Below are 17,447 nucleotides of genomic sequence, written 5' to 3'. Positions count from 1 at the left end.
CAGTTGGCGAGACAGAGAGGTGGGTGACTAATTGGTCCATTTGTTCACTGAGTTGAGAATCACTGGTGGTGAGGATTCTTAATGTGTAATTTCGCGAAGTGCTTGGTCATGTTGTCCATTTACTGCACCTTGAGAGTCAAAAGGTTTGGCGGAGGGGGTTGAAGTCCATGTTGGCTCGAATGTTCTGTTACTGCTTTGATAATTTAGACCCGAAAACAGACACTCTTAAGACTCTTAAGCCCTAGGGATGCTGGGGGATGCTGACCCCGTGCTTGTGTTTCCTCGTGCCTCTGCTTCTGTTCAAGTTCCCCTGGGTTACTTTGTGCTTTGGCTTCCTGTTCGCCTACATTTTGGATTTTTGAGTTTTCACCAATTTTGTAAGTTCTTTTGTTTATTATTATTCATCATTTGTTTATTATTCACTCTTGATGCGGCCGACTCAGCCTCAGTCAGTCTGCATTGTTATTGTAGATGTTAAACGCGTTACCGTGAACTGATCGCGACCTGATCATGAAAGCAGCATAGCAAAGATATAAATGCTTAAACTTATGTCAGTGTTGACATGCTGTACCTCGTTAGCTCACATAAATTATCCACAGTTTAACTGCTGGGTTCATTTTTCAGTAACTATGCCCACTAACGTTAAATTCATTCAGATTTAGCAGCATTGTAAACCAGCAGGAGGTGAAGTGGTGGAGACTCCCTACCCTGAGCACTAAAAGAGTGTTTCAGACAGAACGTTAAACAGAGACAGTATAAAATGTACAGCAGAAGAAAACTAATGTCTTTTCATACATTAAAGCATGTAAATCAACTTACTTCATATACATAAGGCAGAGGTGGGAGTAAGTCACACATGTGCAAGTCACAAGCAAGTCCCAAGTTACTGTGGCCAGAATCAAGCAAGTCAAGTCGAATCCCTGCTGCAAGTCAAACAAAAAACTGTTGCAGCTGCTTAAACCTTATACATCTTACTGATATTTTAACTTGATATATGAACTTGCATTGTGCTCTCCTCTCTTTCCTCCAACAACCCAAATTTTAGTAATTCTTGGACTTAGCCCCTCCCCATAATAGCTGCCTTGTGTGTTTTGGTCTACAGTGTCCTAGTAGGTTGCCAGGTTTGTGGGCTTTGCACCAGAAATCATCCAATCGTGTTTCTAAAACAAAAAGTAAGTTCTCAATATGTAGAAAAATGCAAACAGGGGTGTAGCACAAAACTCTGGGCCCTATACAAAAGCGGTCTCTGTGGGCGCCCTTCCTCTCTTGATCCATGTATCTCAGGCATCTTTAAAATAATTTTTTACAAATAATTGGGGAAACAATTGTTCACATGGATCTGTAGTGGTTATTAGGCTAGTCACTAATGAACTGTTCATACCACATTTAATCAAGTAATAATAATCTGTGATATGTCACTATTTGAGCTCACCTTGTTTCACATCCTCAGTAACATTAGGAGATGATGACTTGCAATTAGCTGCGCTACTGTTTTGGGGAATCCGCCTGCTGGAGTGGACTAAACCATTTTGTACCTTTTGTAAGCCTCCACTATGTTTTTTTGTATACAAAGTTCAGTCACACAAACGTTTTATTCAGCCAATTTAAAGTTACTTACGACGAATAAAAAAATTGCAAACAAAAAACAACAACTTTTTATTCCAGGCTTTTTCAGGGCCCTCCCCCCATTGTGGCCCTGGGTACTCAGTCCCACTTTTCCCCCCACTATGACAACCCTGAATGCAAATATATCATGAAAAAAATCTCAAGTCCATTCAAGTCAACCATCTCAAGTCTAAGTTAACTCTTAAGTCATGTAACGTTAATTTCCCACCTCAGCAGTTGCTTGGTCCAGATGTTCTCAACCTAGGGATTTGGCCCCTCCAAAAGGTCACAAGCTGAGTGGGTAATAAATAAGAAAACACAAAATTCTTGGATACTTTAACATCTTGTAGCCAAATATTTAGAAGAAACCATCAGAGACATTGGAACTGATAACAATTCATAGACAACTGAAAGATGAGAAGGGGACCTACCCAACACACTTCTTTAGTTAAGGAGCCACAAGCCAAAAAGGGTGGAAAGGTTGTCAAAGTAGCAAATAACTGCAGCTGTGGAATAAATGTAGTGGAGTAAAAAGCAAGAGATATTTTTATGAAATATAAAAATATGGAAGGATAAAGTATCAGAAAATGGAAATAATTAAGGTGTTCAACTGTTCACTACTCAAGTAAATGTACTGAGTTATTCTCTATCTCTTATACAGAATAGAACTTTTTTTGTTTATAACAAATAAATATTCTTCTTCTTTGGTGTGTGTGTATGCACAAGTGTATATTATTGTACATGATGGTCAATAGAAAATCATTGACATGCGATTCTACATTAATTCTATAGCTAACATCTGTCAGCTATAAGTACTGTAGCAGTGCATTAAACCCCTTTAAAGCTTACATTCTTCCCTTGTCTCTTATCTGTGCAAACTGTTTCTCACAGTTGACGCCGCTTCCTCTGGCTCTATCATTTTCAACATCTTATGTTGTCAATATTCTAAATATTTATATATATATATATTCTAAATTGCATATATTGTAGTTAATCCCCATATATTTTTGCTTAAAAAATGTTGCATTGTGAATGTTGTGGGCGGACTTTAGTGCCTGACCAGCTGTACATGTTTACATTCATAGACGTGAACTTAATGTAGGAATTCATATTAAAATGTCAGTTGGCTCTTTATCTCAAACTGTGTTCAACTCAGTTTTAGCTGCTCTGCTGTTTGGGTGGTTTTGACATTTAGATGCAGTTGCTAGTTTATTATTGGTATAGCATGATAGGAGCTGATAAGAGGCAATATCTCTATCAGAAGCCATTCTTTCTACATTAAAAACCAAAGAGGGACTAACCCTGCCAGCACTTTTTGAAAGTATCTAATGTATGACTGTATGATTGGGTCCAATATCACCATGTTTGAATAAGAAAACTGAATTGTCATTTAAATATAATAGAAAAATCACACTTGTATGAGTATTAGTGAAGCATGGAAAATTTAGGCCTGCAACAACAAAATATTCATAACATGAGATAACAAGCACTGATGTTCAGAGATAGTTACAGATGTGATCACAACCACAGTCAGTCATCAGGATGCTTTAAACTGAATTAATTCACTCACCTAGATGTAAGGTTGCACTCAGCGAGGAGAAGGAAACATCCAACTCAGACAGGTATAGACTAGAGGCAGAGCAAAGTGTCAGTGAAAAACAGAGAAGAACAGCCAAAAAGAAAAAAAAGATGCAGACTGAAATAAGGAACGTGTGAAATGCCTTTATCTACCCTACATCTTTCTGCCAAGGCCGGACTTGTATGAACCAGTTCCCATGACACTTCACGTGTCTCTGCCACCATCTGCTGGTGAACACTACTCAATATGAAACAATTATACAAATACTCTTCTATTGAATCAACACAGTACATGGGTTTTCAGTTAAGCGACCTGATGTCTGTCATTTTAGCAGGGGTGGACAAAGTACACAGCTGATTTTAAAAATAGCCTACATAAGTATTCAAAATTACATTTTGTTTACGTCAACACATTGTTGTATTGAACATATAGAATAAAAACTCATAGACAGCCAACTTCAAGCAGTTTATCTGGAAATAAACAAACATTTAATACCTTGACATGTTTTCTAAAGTTGGACAGCAAATTTCTGTAGGTAATGATGAATTTTGGTCGTGTTAAACATAGCATACATTTAAAAAAAAAGGAATCTTTATTTAATTAAAAAAACTTTAAACATGGACTTGAAGCATCTTCTGCCTCATCTTTATCTAACGAAGCCATCGTTAGGCCACTGCCAAGTTCAAACTGAGCTGCTGAAACATGCAGCAGCACAACAGGACTGACAGCGCAGGAGTTGACTGTGATTGTTTGTTCTCCTGTGATCAACACAGCGTATCGTTTATCACACTTTCAGAAAATAAAATAAAATTCATTCCTCTGACTAAAAGCTCTGCTTCAAAGTAACAAGCGCTTCACTTTAGGCTGGCAGATTCTTGGTACATGGGTGTCAACCTAACATGACCCACCTATGCAGTTTATGATTGTGGTTAACGCTGCACTTATCAACAGATTTTGAGGAACAACTGAAAAAATGACTATGTTTATGTGAGAAATATGACTCGAGATGAACCGACAGAGATTTATCACCCAAGTCCACAGTTCACCTCAGTTATATGGAGCATTTTAGCAACTTTCAGCTCATTGTTTTGGTTGTTCAGCCCTAAACTTTACAATATGCTTCTCTCATCAACCTCATTCCCCGCAGAAGGCAGCTGAACACTATCTGCTCAGCACCAAACAACTGACAGATTAAGTTATAGTTACATAGTGGAGAATTTAAAAGCTAAAGAACGTTGGTAGAGACCTCAACTTAAAATGAATGCTAATGTTGGTCTGGGTACTATAGCAACTTTATATAGTGACAATGTATTTACAGTTTAATGCACTGCCCCCAAGTGTCAAAATGTGCACTGCACTTTCTTTCCTCCCCCTGGTGCTCTTTGGACCTGCAGATCTGGGAGGAGATGGGATGAGGTTCAGCTGGGGTTCTGGTTACTGTGCATGTGAAAGGATTTTTAAGGTCAGGTACCAGGCTGTCGTCGACTGCAATAAAACACTCTACCCATTTACCATTTCCACATTTTGTGTTTACTATCTGTAATGAGCTAGAATTAAGATACTGTGGCTTAAAGGGAAAGTAATTTATTTTTAAAGTACACACATAAGTTTGAATTATATGTATAAATGTTATATGTAAGTTATATGCCAATAAATACTTAAATGAAAGACTGGGGAAATGAAGATAAGGACAAAACAGTATTGAGACAATGTCAAACTCTGACCTCAGAACAGTTAAGACTATAATCCATCCCAGCTCCCTGGCATCTAATAGGGAAATATATCACATGTAAATTTAATATCCAGCATGTTTACATAGTTAACAAATAATTAAACAAAAATTATATATAAAGGAAGTGAATATATAATGTATTACTACATGATGCTGTTGGAGTCATTATTATAATATAATAATAATCTTTAACTTGACCCACCTTTGCTGGAACTGGTTTCTGTATTAAAAACCTTTTTAAAGTGTAGTCACCCCTTGGATAAACTAATATAACACAAATCTACAGTAGGTGTAGCATTGCACAGTGTGTTCCTTAAGGTGTGACTTCAGTTATGACGATATTTACGCCACACTGAAGGGGTTCAGGATAATGATATCTAGCTGTTTATGATTGACTTTTTACTGCGAATCTGATTACAGCTGAGTGTGACTGATAGTGACATGAAGAGGAAGCATGCACACACACACACACACACAAACACAAACACACACACACACACACTCAGACCTTTTGTTCAAGTCTCCACCCATCAGTATATACAAAGAACTGGTACTGTATATATTCAGCTGTTGAGGGCTGCATGTTACACTTCTTTAAGTCCCTGAAGTCATCACAGTTGAGAAACATCAAGGTATGATTGTATTTCAGTCTTTGATTTTGTTAATTTAATTATTTAATTAAGGGCTTACATTGCCTACATATTATTATTTTAAGCATTTCTTCTAAAAAAAAAAAGAAAATATTTAATATTTTTCTAGGCTTTTAGGAATTGATATAAAAAAGAAAGGGAATCAAACATAAAATGTCAATATATTGATACACTTATACATGTAAAAAATAGACATTTAATATATATGATATACAACAACAAATATTACAAATGAAGTTTTCCTTTGAACTGCAGTCAACACCTTATTTTAATGTTTGTTGCAGTTTTATTTGATGAAACTCAGCACTTTGTTACAAATGCTGCTTTGTAAGAGTTGGAACCCATTGTCCAGATGGCTTTTAGTTCACTAGTTACATAATCAGGTTTATTGAGAAAACTGTGAAAAGGACAAAGCAAAAAGCTCAATAATACATTTGGTTGGGCGTGACACATTCTTCTGTTGTGTGCTAAATGTAAATGTGTCTTGACCTATGGACCCACTGTCAGGTTCTGTCTTGGCTTAGAAAAGAAAATGTGCTTTTCTGTGAATAGCAAGAGGATATTTGAAAGGATGCTACAGACAAACCTTCTCAAAATCAGCACAAGTGGGATGTAATGAATTAGTTATCTCTCACCTTTTCATTTCCATATTTTATATTGTGGCTGATCATAAAAAATGTTCATATTTCCCCTAAAACAAACTGTCACAGGATTTAAACTCTCTGTTTCTTGTCTGTTTACTTGTATACAACATTTGACAAGTCAGAACATGGGTCAATTGAACCAAATTCATTAACAGTCATTTTCCAAGTATTTGTCAGTTAACCAACCTGATAACTGATAATGAGTCTTTTTTTCCCCTGTAGATTAATCATGACTTCAGTGTTGGGAATAGCACTGCTGGGCTGGGCCCTGATGGCAGGACACACCGTGGCCTTTGTCCCTATTGGGGGTGGGGTGTCCACTCATGTCAGCATTACTGGAACAGCCCTATTGGATAAAGTGAAAGAGACATGTCGGGCAGTGGCTGAGGCAGCAGGTCATGAGTTCAATCCCACGGTAGGTTGGAAACTAATAAATATACAAGACAGCACAAACCTAGTCATACAACATGCAGAAACATGCACACTTAGAAATACACACTCATTCACCCACATTTTAATTCATTGTGTGTTTGGATTCATCCTGAGTGTCAGATCAGACACATAAATACACATAAAGGTTCACTCCGTGGTTTGTTCATGCCACATTTTGAAAGGAATACTTCTACATTTTGGAAATTTGCTTATTGCCTTTCTTGGCTTTGAAGTGTCACCCAGAGAGATGCCCCCTTTTTGAGACCTTCACTGTCCTAAATGAGACTCTTTTTCCAGGGTGGCAGAGCTCTCAGGGTCTCTTTCCATGCTGAGAGCATCAGTTCTTGATGATGCAGTGGGCCCAATCCCAAAGGTTGATAGTCTCTTTTAAGTGTCAGTTGTGCTGGAGCTAAACCTATATGGGGTTAACCTTCCCAATCTTGCCTGACCCTGAGGTTGGCACTTTCCTCTTCTACCCCCTTTCTAGATACACCAGGGAGTGGCCTCACTGATGGGGACAGCCTGATAGTTAGTCACCCTATCATAAATTAAGTCTAACAGTTCCTTGCATACAGTTCCTTTTCCTAAAGGAACCTCAAAGAAGAAACTATTTTAGACCATAAGAAGAGTTAACCTCAAACCATCATGTGGAAGAGGCTTACCCTGAAGAGGTGCGGAGGACCAAGCTGAGTTGGTGTGTGATGTTTTCTCTCAAAAAAGTTTACGCCTTTATTTAAGGACAAAAAGCAGTCTCTGTGTGGTACAGAGTGACTAAACCCTAATCTAAAAAATGAAGAAAACAAAAAGGTACAGAGTCGTCAGGAAAGTGAAAAAGAACAACGCTTTAGATTTTCCTGCCTTATGGTAATTTGAGGAACTAATTCATCCTGTTGTTCACAAACATGTACCTACATGGACAAAATTATGGTTGCTGTTATAAGGAAGAAATATGGTGTGCACAGGCTACAGGCACTACTATAAGGAAAAGTACAATCTGCACAAATCACCGTGGTAAGAGTTTGCTACTGAGACTTATGGACAGTTCCTTCCTGCTCTTACAGGAGTCCCTGAGCAAAATACACTTCCTCTTTGAATTTCAATTTTAAGTTACAGAAGGCCTAATATTCAAAGTAAAACATGACAATGTAGAAAAATAAAACGTAAAACTATAAGTAATGTAGAATGTAAAATAGGCTAAGTAATAAGAAATTCATGTAATGAATAATGAGAAGTAATACTGACAAATATGAATGTGAAACATAAAATCTCAAAACATGAAAATGAGTACATATGGATCACAATGAGTATAACTTGCTAAATACGTATGACTTAAGTATACAAGTTCATGAATATATGAGTATATGTAACACATAAGGTAACACTTGACTTACTACATGACTTGGATATATGATGATATTAAGAAGAAGAAAACAAAGTGAAAGTACATAGTTAAACCATCTTCACTCCTGAATCAGTAAAGCAGTGATAGGGATTCGTTGGGCTGGTGGAGAGAGCTGAAAGTTCTGTTCTTTTTGCTTTCTTCAACACCTTCAACCAGCAGCTTACTTAGCTTAGCTTAGCTTAACATGAGGATTTTGTTATCAGTGGATAGAGCCAGGATAGCTGGTGGTGTCTTCGTATTTAGCAGACGGACGTATAAGAGCAGTATCAATCTTCTCATCTAAGGAAAGCAGTGGAGGATCCTTTGTACAGCAGCAGTGAAAGGTTCCATAGGCTCATTTTTAAAAACATTTCCCAATTGGCTCCATTGTTAAGGTAAACAGTCTCTTCTGTCTCCAGGGTTCCTCTCCTGAGGAGTTGGTTCAGGCCTGTCTTGGACCCACAGCAAAAGGACAAGTGTCAGGTGCCAAGTTTCACTCTGCTCTTCAAGAAATCTACAACCAGAATGGACTGGTAGACCGTGACTTTGTCAACAGGTGGGAGAAAGATTGAAACAAATCAGTCATTAAAAGGCAGTACAATAATGGGACAGAGTGTGTTGCAAAGATTCAAGGATTTATGATTTTTACCCATACACTTACCAAGTTACTACTTGTGAAAAATTGTTTCAGTGATCCACACCACTTCAACTCAGAGGCATTCCTGCAGGGACGTGGCCTAATCACAGAGGGAATGGTGGCCATTAAAGCTAACATTCGCAAGGACAACTTCCAAGCTGCCAGAGAAACACTGGGCAGAGTTCTTCATACACTACAGGTGAGACAGCAACTAGGCATAGAGAAGTTTAGATGAAAAATGAGAAAGAAAGTGGAATAACCATCAGGCACAGACTGGAAGACAGAATGATGAAGGCTAAAGGAAGCAGAATAAGTGAAAATAGAAACAAAACAGAAAAAAAGATTTAAACATTTACTTAACTGTGTGTACAAATACTGAATATGAAATGTGTATGTATAAAAGAGTGGATGTGTGTGTTTCCATGTGTTGTCAGGACTTCTACAGCCACAGTAACTGGGTGGAGCTGGGAAACACAGAGCCATACATCAACCTCATTCGCCCAGATCGGCCACTGGAAAACCTGGCAGGTGTGTGTATGAGCATTAGTGTATTTGTCATCTCCACTGGAGGACTATGTTTATATTTCTGTGGGTTGAGTATAATGTCATAAAGTAGATAATATCCATTCATTGTAGTTTGGTAAAACATCTGGGAATATGTATAGACCAAAGAGCAGAGTGCATTGTTTTGTCTTCATGCCATGGCCATGGAGACTGCTCCATTCTGATTGGCTGGTAGGTGTGTATTATTTTCAAACCACTGCTATTAGTTAATAACAATTAAACTAAATTACTGGCTGGAACTACTACGTTGTTACCTGACTTTCTAATCATTTTAGTCATAAAAATTATTTCAAGGTTAACATTACACATATTTCACTGTTGACAAGAGACTGTAGTATATGTGGAATAATTCACTCCAAATCATGTTATTGAAAAATAAAGCACAACCAACCACACAGGTTTTTGTGGATTATCTTAAGATGTACTCAAAAACAGCAGCTGTCAAGTTATGAAGTGAAGCAATGGTCTGGAGTCAAATGTATTGTTTATCCTGTCTCTTGTTCACACTTTGCCTGCGTAGATGTCAACACTGCCACCTGCAGGGACTGTGCCAGTGGAACATGCCCCAATTCCATTCTCCCCAACATCCTGAATGAGAAGAAGCTCACATCAGGCTACATGGGAATCTACTCTTCCACCAAGCCTAAAGGTATCAGTGATAGATATATCTCCAAACCACATTCAGATACATAACCCCATATTAATTCAGAATCATAAGGAAAACAAAGGGAAAGTGAGAAACCTGTAGTCACTGACAACAGTTACCATGACAGCATGTGCAGATGCAGCCTCAAAATCCATCACGTTGAATACAAACAGTTTTAACTGACCTCAAGGAGGACATTAACTTCCCCAGCATGTCAACATTTTTATGAGATTATTACAAAACCATAAGGTAAATGACATACTGCGATTTAAAGAAGGTTAGACAAATAAGATTTTATGTTGTTAGAATGCTGATATGTACATTTAGAATTAAGTAATTCATTTAGATCAATTCCACTCGTATGTGGGCTTTTAATATGTAGCAGTCACTTCTTAAAATCACTTCCTGAGATCATCATCGTATTTATGATTTATTTTGGAGCTGTTTCCCTGTTTCCAGCCTTTATACTAATCCAAGGTAACTGACTGCTGTCTGTAGCTTCATATTTATTGTACAGTTTGTGTATTTTCCAAAATGTCAAACTAATCCTTTCACACCGTATAGATTATCTATAACGGTTAACCAATAAATAACATACATCACCTCTACTCAGACATCCAAGTTGCCCCAGTATTTAATGGGCTGTAATAAAGCATTAAAATTAACATGCACCACTCATTAACCAGGTGTTCAAAATCATGTTTGTCTGACCTAGAGTACAAGACAAACAAAATTAAATTGTACCAGGAAGTTCAATCTACCCATAAAAGCATTAGATATCATTTTGGACCAACAACCAGTTTGACCTGTCCCTTCTGTCCTGTGCCAGGTAAATGTAGCCATGGAGGTGCAGCTGACCTGACTAGCACAACAGTTCCTCGTGGTGGCATCAACAAAGATGAGCGTCGCTCTGACAACGTGGCCTTCCACAATGCTGCTGTGAATGCAGCCACCGCTGCAAGTCTCCAGCTACTGGAAGACATCCGGTTAGCTGCTGGGGACAATGACTTTCTGAGGTATGACGGTCAGATATGAAAAATATCTACTTGTGCATTAATGAAAGAAAGCATATTGAAAATTGTACTATAGGATAAAAATAAACATTCTGTCTTTCTTTCTCACAGAATGATGGGGATTGCCCGCTCATCGGTCGTGTGCTTTGTTATTGACACCACTGGCAGTATGTCTGATGACATTGATGAAGCCAGGGAGGTTGTTTACGAAATAATTGACAGCAAAAAAGGAACACAGGATGAGCCCTCTGAGTACATCCTGGTGCCCTTCAATGACCCCAGTATGAACCCTTCTACCCTTCTGATCATGTTTAGGAAACCATTAGTAGTGTTAGAGCCCTAACCATGCCATAGCATGTTATACATGTAATGCTTGATTCTAAAGTTGTAATACTAGTTATATTTTAGTAAATAATCTCTATTAAAATAGATAAATCTGCATACAGCCACGGGGTTTCTGTAGGATTAAAAGTGAAAAAAAGTTTTTGGTTTTTTATGTAGGTTTTGGACCGATGATCAGGACAACAGACCCCGATAAGATGAAAAAAGAAATCTCTAAACTCAAAGCACAGGGAGGGGGAGATATCCCTGAGCTGTGTCTGTCAGGACTTCAGGTACTAAAGCTAATATATTATCATATCATATTGTAACTAGCATGGTTGTTGATTGGATATTTTTATGGTTCCCTGAAAGACCATGGTAATGTGGGAACTGACCAGGTTTTGTTTCTCCAGCTGGCTCTCACTGGTGCCCCAGCCTCCTCCCACATCTTTGTTTTCACTGATGCCACAGCCAAAGACATCGCCCTCAAGGACACGATTGTTGCTCTCATCAGGAGCACAAAGTCAACGGTAAATACTGACCAACACCAATGATGACAAATGTTTACTCAGTCTATTTATGTGAATTTTAATTTTAAAAGCTGGGGGTGTAATCTCCACATGAACTAATCTCCACAGGTGTCATTCTTCATGACCACGGCCAGTAGGAGGCGTCGCCGTTCCCTTGGTGCTGGTTCCTTTGAAGACTACAAAGATCTGGCTGTAGCCTCTGGTGGCCAGGCAATCCAGGTGTCCAAGAGACAGCTGCCTCAGGCAACAGACGTCATCCTTGACACCTCTACTTCAGCTCTGGTAGGACGCTGCAGCTCACCTGGTTCATCCTGTACAATCTAAAGCATGTAGCAGGCCTTTAGTGGTTGGACCAGTTTGAAGAATCAAAATCATTCAGTTTTCTCCTCTTGCTCTCCGTACTGCTTTAGGTTACAGTTCTTCAGCGAGCAAGGAACCCTGGGAAGCAGGAGACTTTCCCCTTCGTACTGGATGAATCTCTTCAAAACATCACCATCTACATCACAGGAACATCCATTACTTTCACACTGACCAACCCTGCAGGTAGCTCGCCAGTCTCAATGCAATGTTTCCACCAGTTGTAAGTCATGTGTATAAGACTTGTTGGATGTCCATCTGTTTCGCTGAGAACATTGTCATGATAGACTTGGACTAAGTATTCATGGTGAATAATACATGGTAAACATTTTCAGGTGTGAGTCAGAGCAACACTGAGGCCAGTGGTAAACTGGGGACCGTTCAGACAGTGGGCAACCTGAGAAGAATTCGTCTCAACGCTGAGAAGCAGACAGGAAGATGGCAGATCAACATTAAGTCCAACCAACCATACACACTCAAAGTCACAGGTAAGATACTCTATATTTGTAATTACACTTGCACTTCCTGTTCAGACACGCTGTTGAAATTGTTTCTTCTTGCCCACAGATTGATCTCCTGATCAAAGTGTTTCTTATCAGTAGCATATGTATTCCCTCTGCTTTCAGTCCATGCAGTTTGAAGACTGATGCTCCTTCTATCACAGTTGTTAGGTTCACTGAGTTCTTAGTGTGTATCTGTATTTACTGTAAGTGTGTACTTGTGTTTCCAGGCCAGAGTACCATTACGTTTATCTATAACTTTGTGGAAAGCTTCAAGGGACCTCACCCAGGTTTTGCAGTACTCAGTGGGCGTCCACAAGCAGGTAACATACGTAATAAATTCATTTCATTGTTTCACAACAGTAATATATTTGTACATTGCGGGCATTTTTTCCAATCATACAGCATGTTCTGATGGTTTCACACCCATAATATCAAATGTATTGTCTATGAATTAACATGTGATGGCTATAAAATATACACATGTATTAGTCAGTATGTAGTTAATTGCTGAGCATGTTATCTTAGGCTACAACATCGTCATCTAGTGTTGAAAAGTAATTAGTGCACCAAAGTGACAGCTGCCTATGACAACCTTTCGATCACACATTTCAGCCCATGAAAAGGATGTGAAAATCGAGGCTTCTTTCCGCCACCCATGCTAAAAATGATCTAGGGTTTACTCTTGAAACAATGAACCACTTTTACCCATAAAAATGAATTTTCTTCTCATTCTTCTCCCTACTTTCCTTCTCTCCTCTGGAAACCAGGCCAGCCAGCCACCTTGATGCTCTCAGTAATGGGAAGGAAAGGTCCGTCATCAATGAGTGTTGGAAACATTGGCCTAGTAACTGTGTCTGGTCCTGAGGCTGTGAGCAATGGTACAATGACTGACATGGGTGGCGGAGACATCCTGGTGACTGTTGACATGGTCCCTGAGGGGGAGTTTGTGGTCATTCTGAAAGGAACAGACAAAGTGTCAAACTCTGAATTTCAGAGGCAGTCTACCACCCAGATGTCTGTCTCCAAAGTGAACATCCAGGTCAGTCTCTTCACGTCCTCCTCACAATCTGTCTACCCATTCATGCAGCCTCTGTTTGATGATCAATAACAGAAACCACGGGGGTAGCAAAGGAATTGGCCTACTGCACAGGTTTTCCACTATTTTCTACAGATCGTTTCACAGGACATTTTCAGTGATGATCTACCTCATGTGACAGACAGGAATCACACCATCCACCAATATGTTCCTATCTGTCGAAGTATGTTTCAAAATAAATGCAGTCTATACTTGGATATACTTATATATGAAATCATCTCTCACATGCTTAATTAATTAGGAAATTAGGAAATAAATATTTATGATGAAAGGCAAGAGCCTTGTCACATAAATACATTTTATCATTACTATTATCCTTATTAATTCATAACCTCACTCACTTTTTTAATGAATACAATTAACCATTGATGCCTGAACACCAATAACTTAAAAGCCTGTCCTGAAAACCAATAACACAAATAGCAGCCTACAATATGCCAACTGACAAATCTAGATTCAACTTTAGATAAGTAAATGTGGCATTCAAATATGCAGACTGCCGCTAGGTCTCATCAGTTTATCACACTTAGCCCCTTTACTAGTAATATAAAGTGAAGTCTTCACCAAGGTCACACCCACTGTCACACCTGGTTTGTTTTACCTGAACAATGCAGCAATGGGTTTGAAGTGATGCAAACAATTGGGAGGAACACGTTAAACTATAAACCTAATAAAAAATACCAGAGTTAGTAACCAATGGTGACATTTAAAGGATAAAGACCTTTTATTCTTCAGAGTTTCGGCTACTTAAGTTGTAAATCATCCAACCTGCAGCATGTGATGTGACTTCAGGTTACATTCACAGCATAGCCAAACAAAACCGATAGCAGCCCATTCAAAATACTGTCATCCATAAACTAGGCTACCATTTGAACGTCAACATGATCCTGACCAGAACGTTGCCCAAAAACAGGAGAATGTTGAAATGTTTTCACTTTTTCTTTCATTTTCCATGTGTTTTCAATGACTGGAAAGCTGGCCAACTACTTTCCAGGATTTCCAGATTTTCCAGGATCCGTGGGAACCTTGCTATATCTAGCCACTGATATAAACCCAGTTTATTTGAGAGTTACACATGAAAAAATATTAACACGTTTCAAAAATGCTTTTTTTAAGTATATAAATGACGTTGCTCTTTTTCACCAGTTTTTTTCCCGTGTTCTTTTCTTCCATTTTCTCTCCAGGCTGCGGTGGACAGCAGTGTGGAGCCAGGAGAAGCCTTCAAGCTCCCCTTCAGTGTAATGACCCAGGGCTCTGGTGGTCAGTATCACATCAGCGCCAGAAATGACAGAAATTTCCCCATGTCCCACTCAAGCAGGTGAGGAGAAGAAACAAAAAAGAACTCCTTTATTAAATGTCCTTATAATCACTGAAGTGATACGGCAACATTTTGGGAAAATGCTTCTCACAGAAGGTAGGTTGTGGAAAAGATACTGCACCATTGACTTCAGACCAGCTTTTGGTTGGTCAATCATGCAATCGGTTGCACATGTTACTCCACCCAGATGTTACTTTGCCACAACACACAAGTGTTTTTTCTAGTTTCAGACCAACGCAGTTGTCATTTCCCCATCCAGTGCCCACATTGCATAGCAATTGCACCCATGTGAGTGCCCATGTGCACGTCGGGCTTAAAATGAGGTGTGGTCAGATGCATTGTTATCTTGAGGTAGTAGAAACCCTACCCACGATTTGGAGTTAAGGTTAGGTAGGTCACATGTTATTACTCCACCCAAACAGATTACTTATCCTCAAGCTGCCTACAACAGAAACCTCTCACCCTGTACATCTTCAAATTTCAATCAAAATCAAGTGTGTGGATTGTAAACAACTACAGTTCCTGTAACCAAGAAAGGTATTTTTCTGTCTTCTCTTGACAGCCTCACCTTGACAACTGGAAAATATACTAATGATACGTTGACCATTACGGCACCTGTCAGCACACCATCAGGCACTGATGTCACTCTGACTGTGGAAGCCAAGTCGTCCAGTGGTGTTGACTCCAATTATGTCGTGTTGAGATTGTCTGTTGTCACCAAGGTATTGAGACACATCCTGGATCATCTCAACACATAGTTGGAAAGAGTGAAATAAATAAATACAAAAGCTTTTGGACATAGCCAAAGAACACATGCATGTCAAGTTATTGAAGTATCCCACAGATCCAATTTTCTATTTGCTGTGACGCATGCATAAACTTCTCACCTTCCTTTTTCTGTTCTCTTTTCAGATAACAGATTTTGTTCAGCCTTTGTGTGAAGTGGTTAGTGTGCAGGCTGATGATTGCCCTCAAGATGTTTCTCAGTGTGGACCTTTCAAGTGGGAGCTCTCGGCCAACCTTACTGATGGAAACGGCACTGGGATCGAGAGAATCTCCCTGCAACAGGGTAATGGATCCCTCTCATACACCTCTCTGAGTGCTCCTGTTGTTCAGGCGAACTACAACGCCTCCTGCTGCTCGCAGATTGTGGAGTTCATAGCTGTAGATAAAGTTGGCAATGTGGGAAAATGCTACCAATCAATTGTTCGTTCGGATGGCCCTCCTGCTTTAACTCTGTCATTGCCACTGTGGTTGTGCCTGCTGGTGTCTGCTTTTGTAATCAGGCCTTGAAGGGCTTAGTTTAGGTTGTGTCTTATGTCTGTATGCTGCATCAGGTATTGGACTGTTGATGATTTTAAATTACTCAAAACAATTTGCTACCATGATGGACTGAAACATTGGTGACAGTCATCTTAATCCCAGATATCCTGCTAGCGCAAAGTGTGAGCACTGATTAAACAATGGATGATGAATGTATACTTAAATTGCCTGAATTAGAATGTTTACAATGAAAAACATTCAGACGTATGTAATGTTTGAACATAATGTGTCTATAATACATTTCAGTTTTAGCAACAGAGATCTTGTTTAGGACAAGGATGAATATATTTTAAGAAAATGTTTTATTCTGAAAGAATAAAAGAAATGAGCAATTTGAGTCTTCGTCTTCGGTGGCTTTACTGATATTCTGGGTGTAACTGCCAACTGAAGAACACAGCGCAAGGCTATGGTTTATATACCCACAGTTACTCTTGGACCTTTTACTCATGAGAAAAATAAATCAGTGCATAATCTGAGAGTGAAGCAACATTATTCTCCCTTTTTAATCACATTTATCAGGTAAAAATACACATGTAAAGTAAATGATCTATGGACACATTTCACATTTTCACGAAATAGAAATTTTACTCAATGCTCAAAGGCAACCACAGGGTCCACAGGGTGTGTTGTACATGCAACAGTTGGTCTGCTGTGGTGGGTTTTGTGGTCGCAAAAGCAATGATTGCAGGAATAATACTTACTACAGTGGCCCTAAAAGCTTAACGCACTACAACTTAAGAAAACACAAGTGCAATTAGAGAAAACACAAGGAAATTCAGAAAATATCTTTATCAACACTTTTTATGTCCCCTGGAAACAATTGCATTGTATATCTGTGCTACTTGCAGCGCATTTCTGTATTTGGTTGTAATGTGTGTATTTGCAGCGCATGTGGTGTCAAATTGATGGTTTTCTAAATTAGCATTAGCATTCTCTTTGCATGTTTTCTTAACGTGCAGTGTGTTGAGCTCTCAGGACTACTGTAACTTATTCACTCTGTAGTTTTTTTTCATTATAGAAATGATCTGTAATCACACTGCTTATTGAAGAAAGTTGACCAACATTTGCCAAACTCATAAAAAAAATCCAAAGGTTCCCTCGCAAAAAAGTGCACAG

General features: G+C 38.9%; 1 protein-coding gene across 2 annotated transcripts; it reads left to right on the top strand.

Moving 5' to 3' along the window:
* LOC111666710 (von Willebrand factor A domain-containing protein 7-like) lies at positions 1-16,668 on the top strand. Of its 2 annotated transcripts, none has more exons than XM_023422142.2 (18): positions 1-19; positions 6,433-6,625; positions 8,443-8,579; positions 8,715-8,859; positions 9,095-9,188; positions 9,745-9,873; positions 10,700-10,886; positions 10,995-11,164; positions 11,385-11,497; positions 11,618-11,734; positions 11,843-12,016; positions 12,145-12,277; positions 12,427-12,579; positions 12,822-12,914; positions 13,362-13,633; positions 14,875-15,008; positions 15,571-15,730; positions 15,921-16,668. In XM_023422142.2, exons 2-18 carry the CDS (start codon positions 6,440-6,442, stop codon positions 16,299-16,301), a joined length of 2,778 nt encoding a protein of 925 aa, XP_023277910.1. In that variant the 5' UTR covers positions 1-19; positions 6,433-6,439; the 3' UTR covers positions 16,302-16,668. The 2 variants fall into 2 exon arrangements, with proteins under 2 accessions (XP_023277910.1, XP_023277909.1); XM_023422141.2 differs by lacking the exon at positions 1-19 and adding an exon at positions 5,507-5,548.
* Positions 16,669-17,447: the final 779 nt, after the last annotated feature.

This window comes from Seriola lalandi, unplaced genomic scaffold (assembly GCF_002814215.2).
Source record: "Seriola lalandi dorsalis isolate HSWRI2012SDOR001 ecotype SW California unplaced genomic scaffold, Sedor1 jcf7180002054678, whole genome shotgun sequence".
In the NCBI taxonomy this organism is placed as follows: Eukaryota; Metazoa; Chordata; class Actinopteri; order Carangiformes; family Carangidae; genus Seriola; species Seriola lalandi.
The sequence above is the reverse complement of the archived record's forward strand: the minus strand, read 5'-3'. Positions and strand labels throughout refer to the sequence as shown.

What these genes read in the sequence shown, in the direction of transcription:
- LOC111666710 (XM_023422142.2), top strand. Translation starts at nt 6,440, where the DNA reads ATGACTTCAGTGTTGGGAATAGCACTGCTGGGCTGGGCCCTGATGGCA. An exon ending in GAGTTCTTCATACACTACAG is followed by an intron (nt 8,860 to 9,094) that starts GTGAGACAGCAA and finishes ATGTGTTGTCAG; the next exon opens with GACTTCTACAGCCACAGTAA. An exon ending in GGTGCCCTTCAATGACCCCA is followed by an intron (nt 11,165 to 11,384) that starts GTATGAACCCTT and finishes TTTTTTATGTAG; the next exon opens with GTTTTGGACCGATGATCAGG.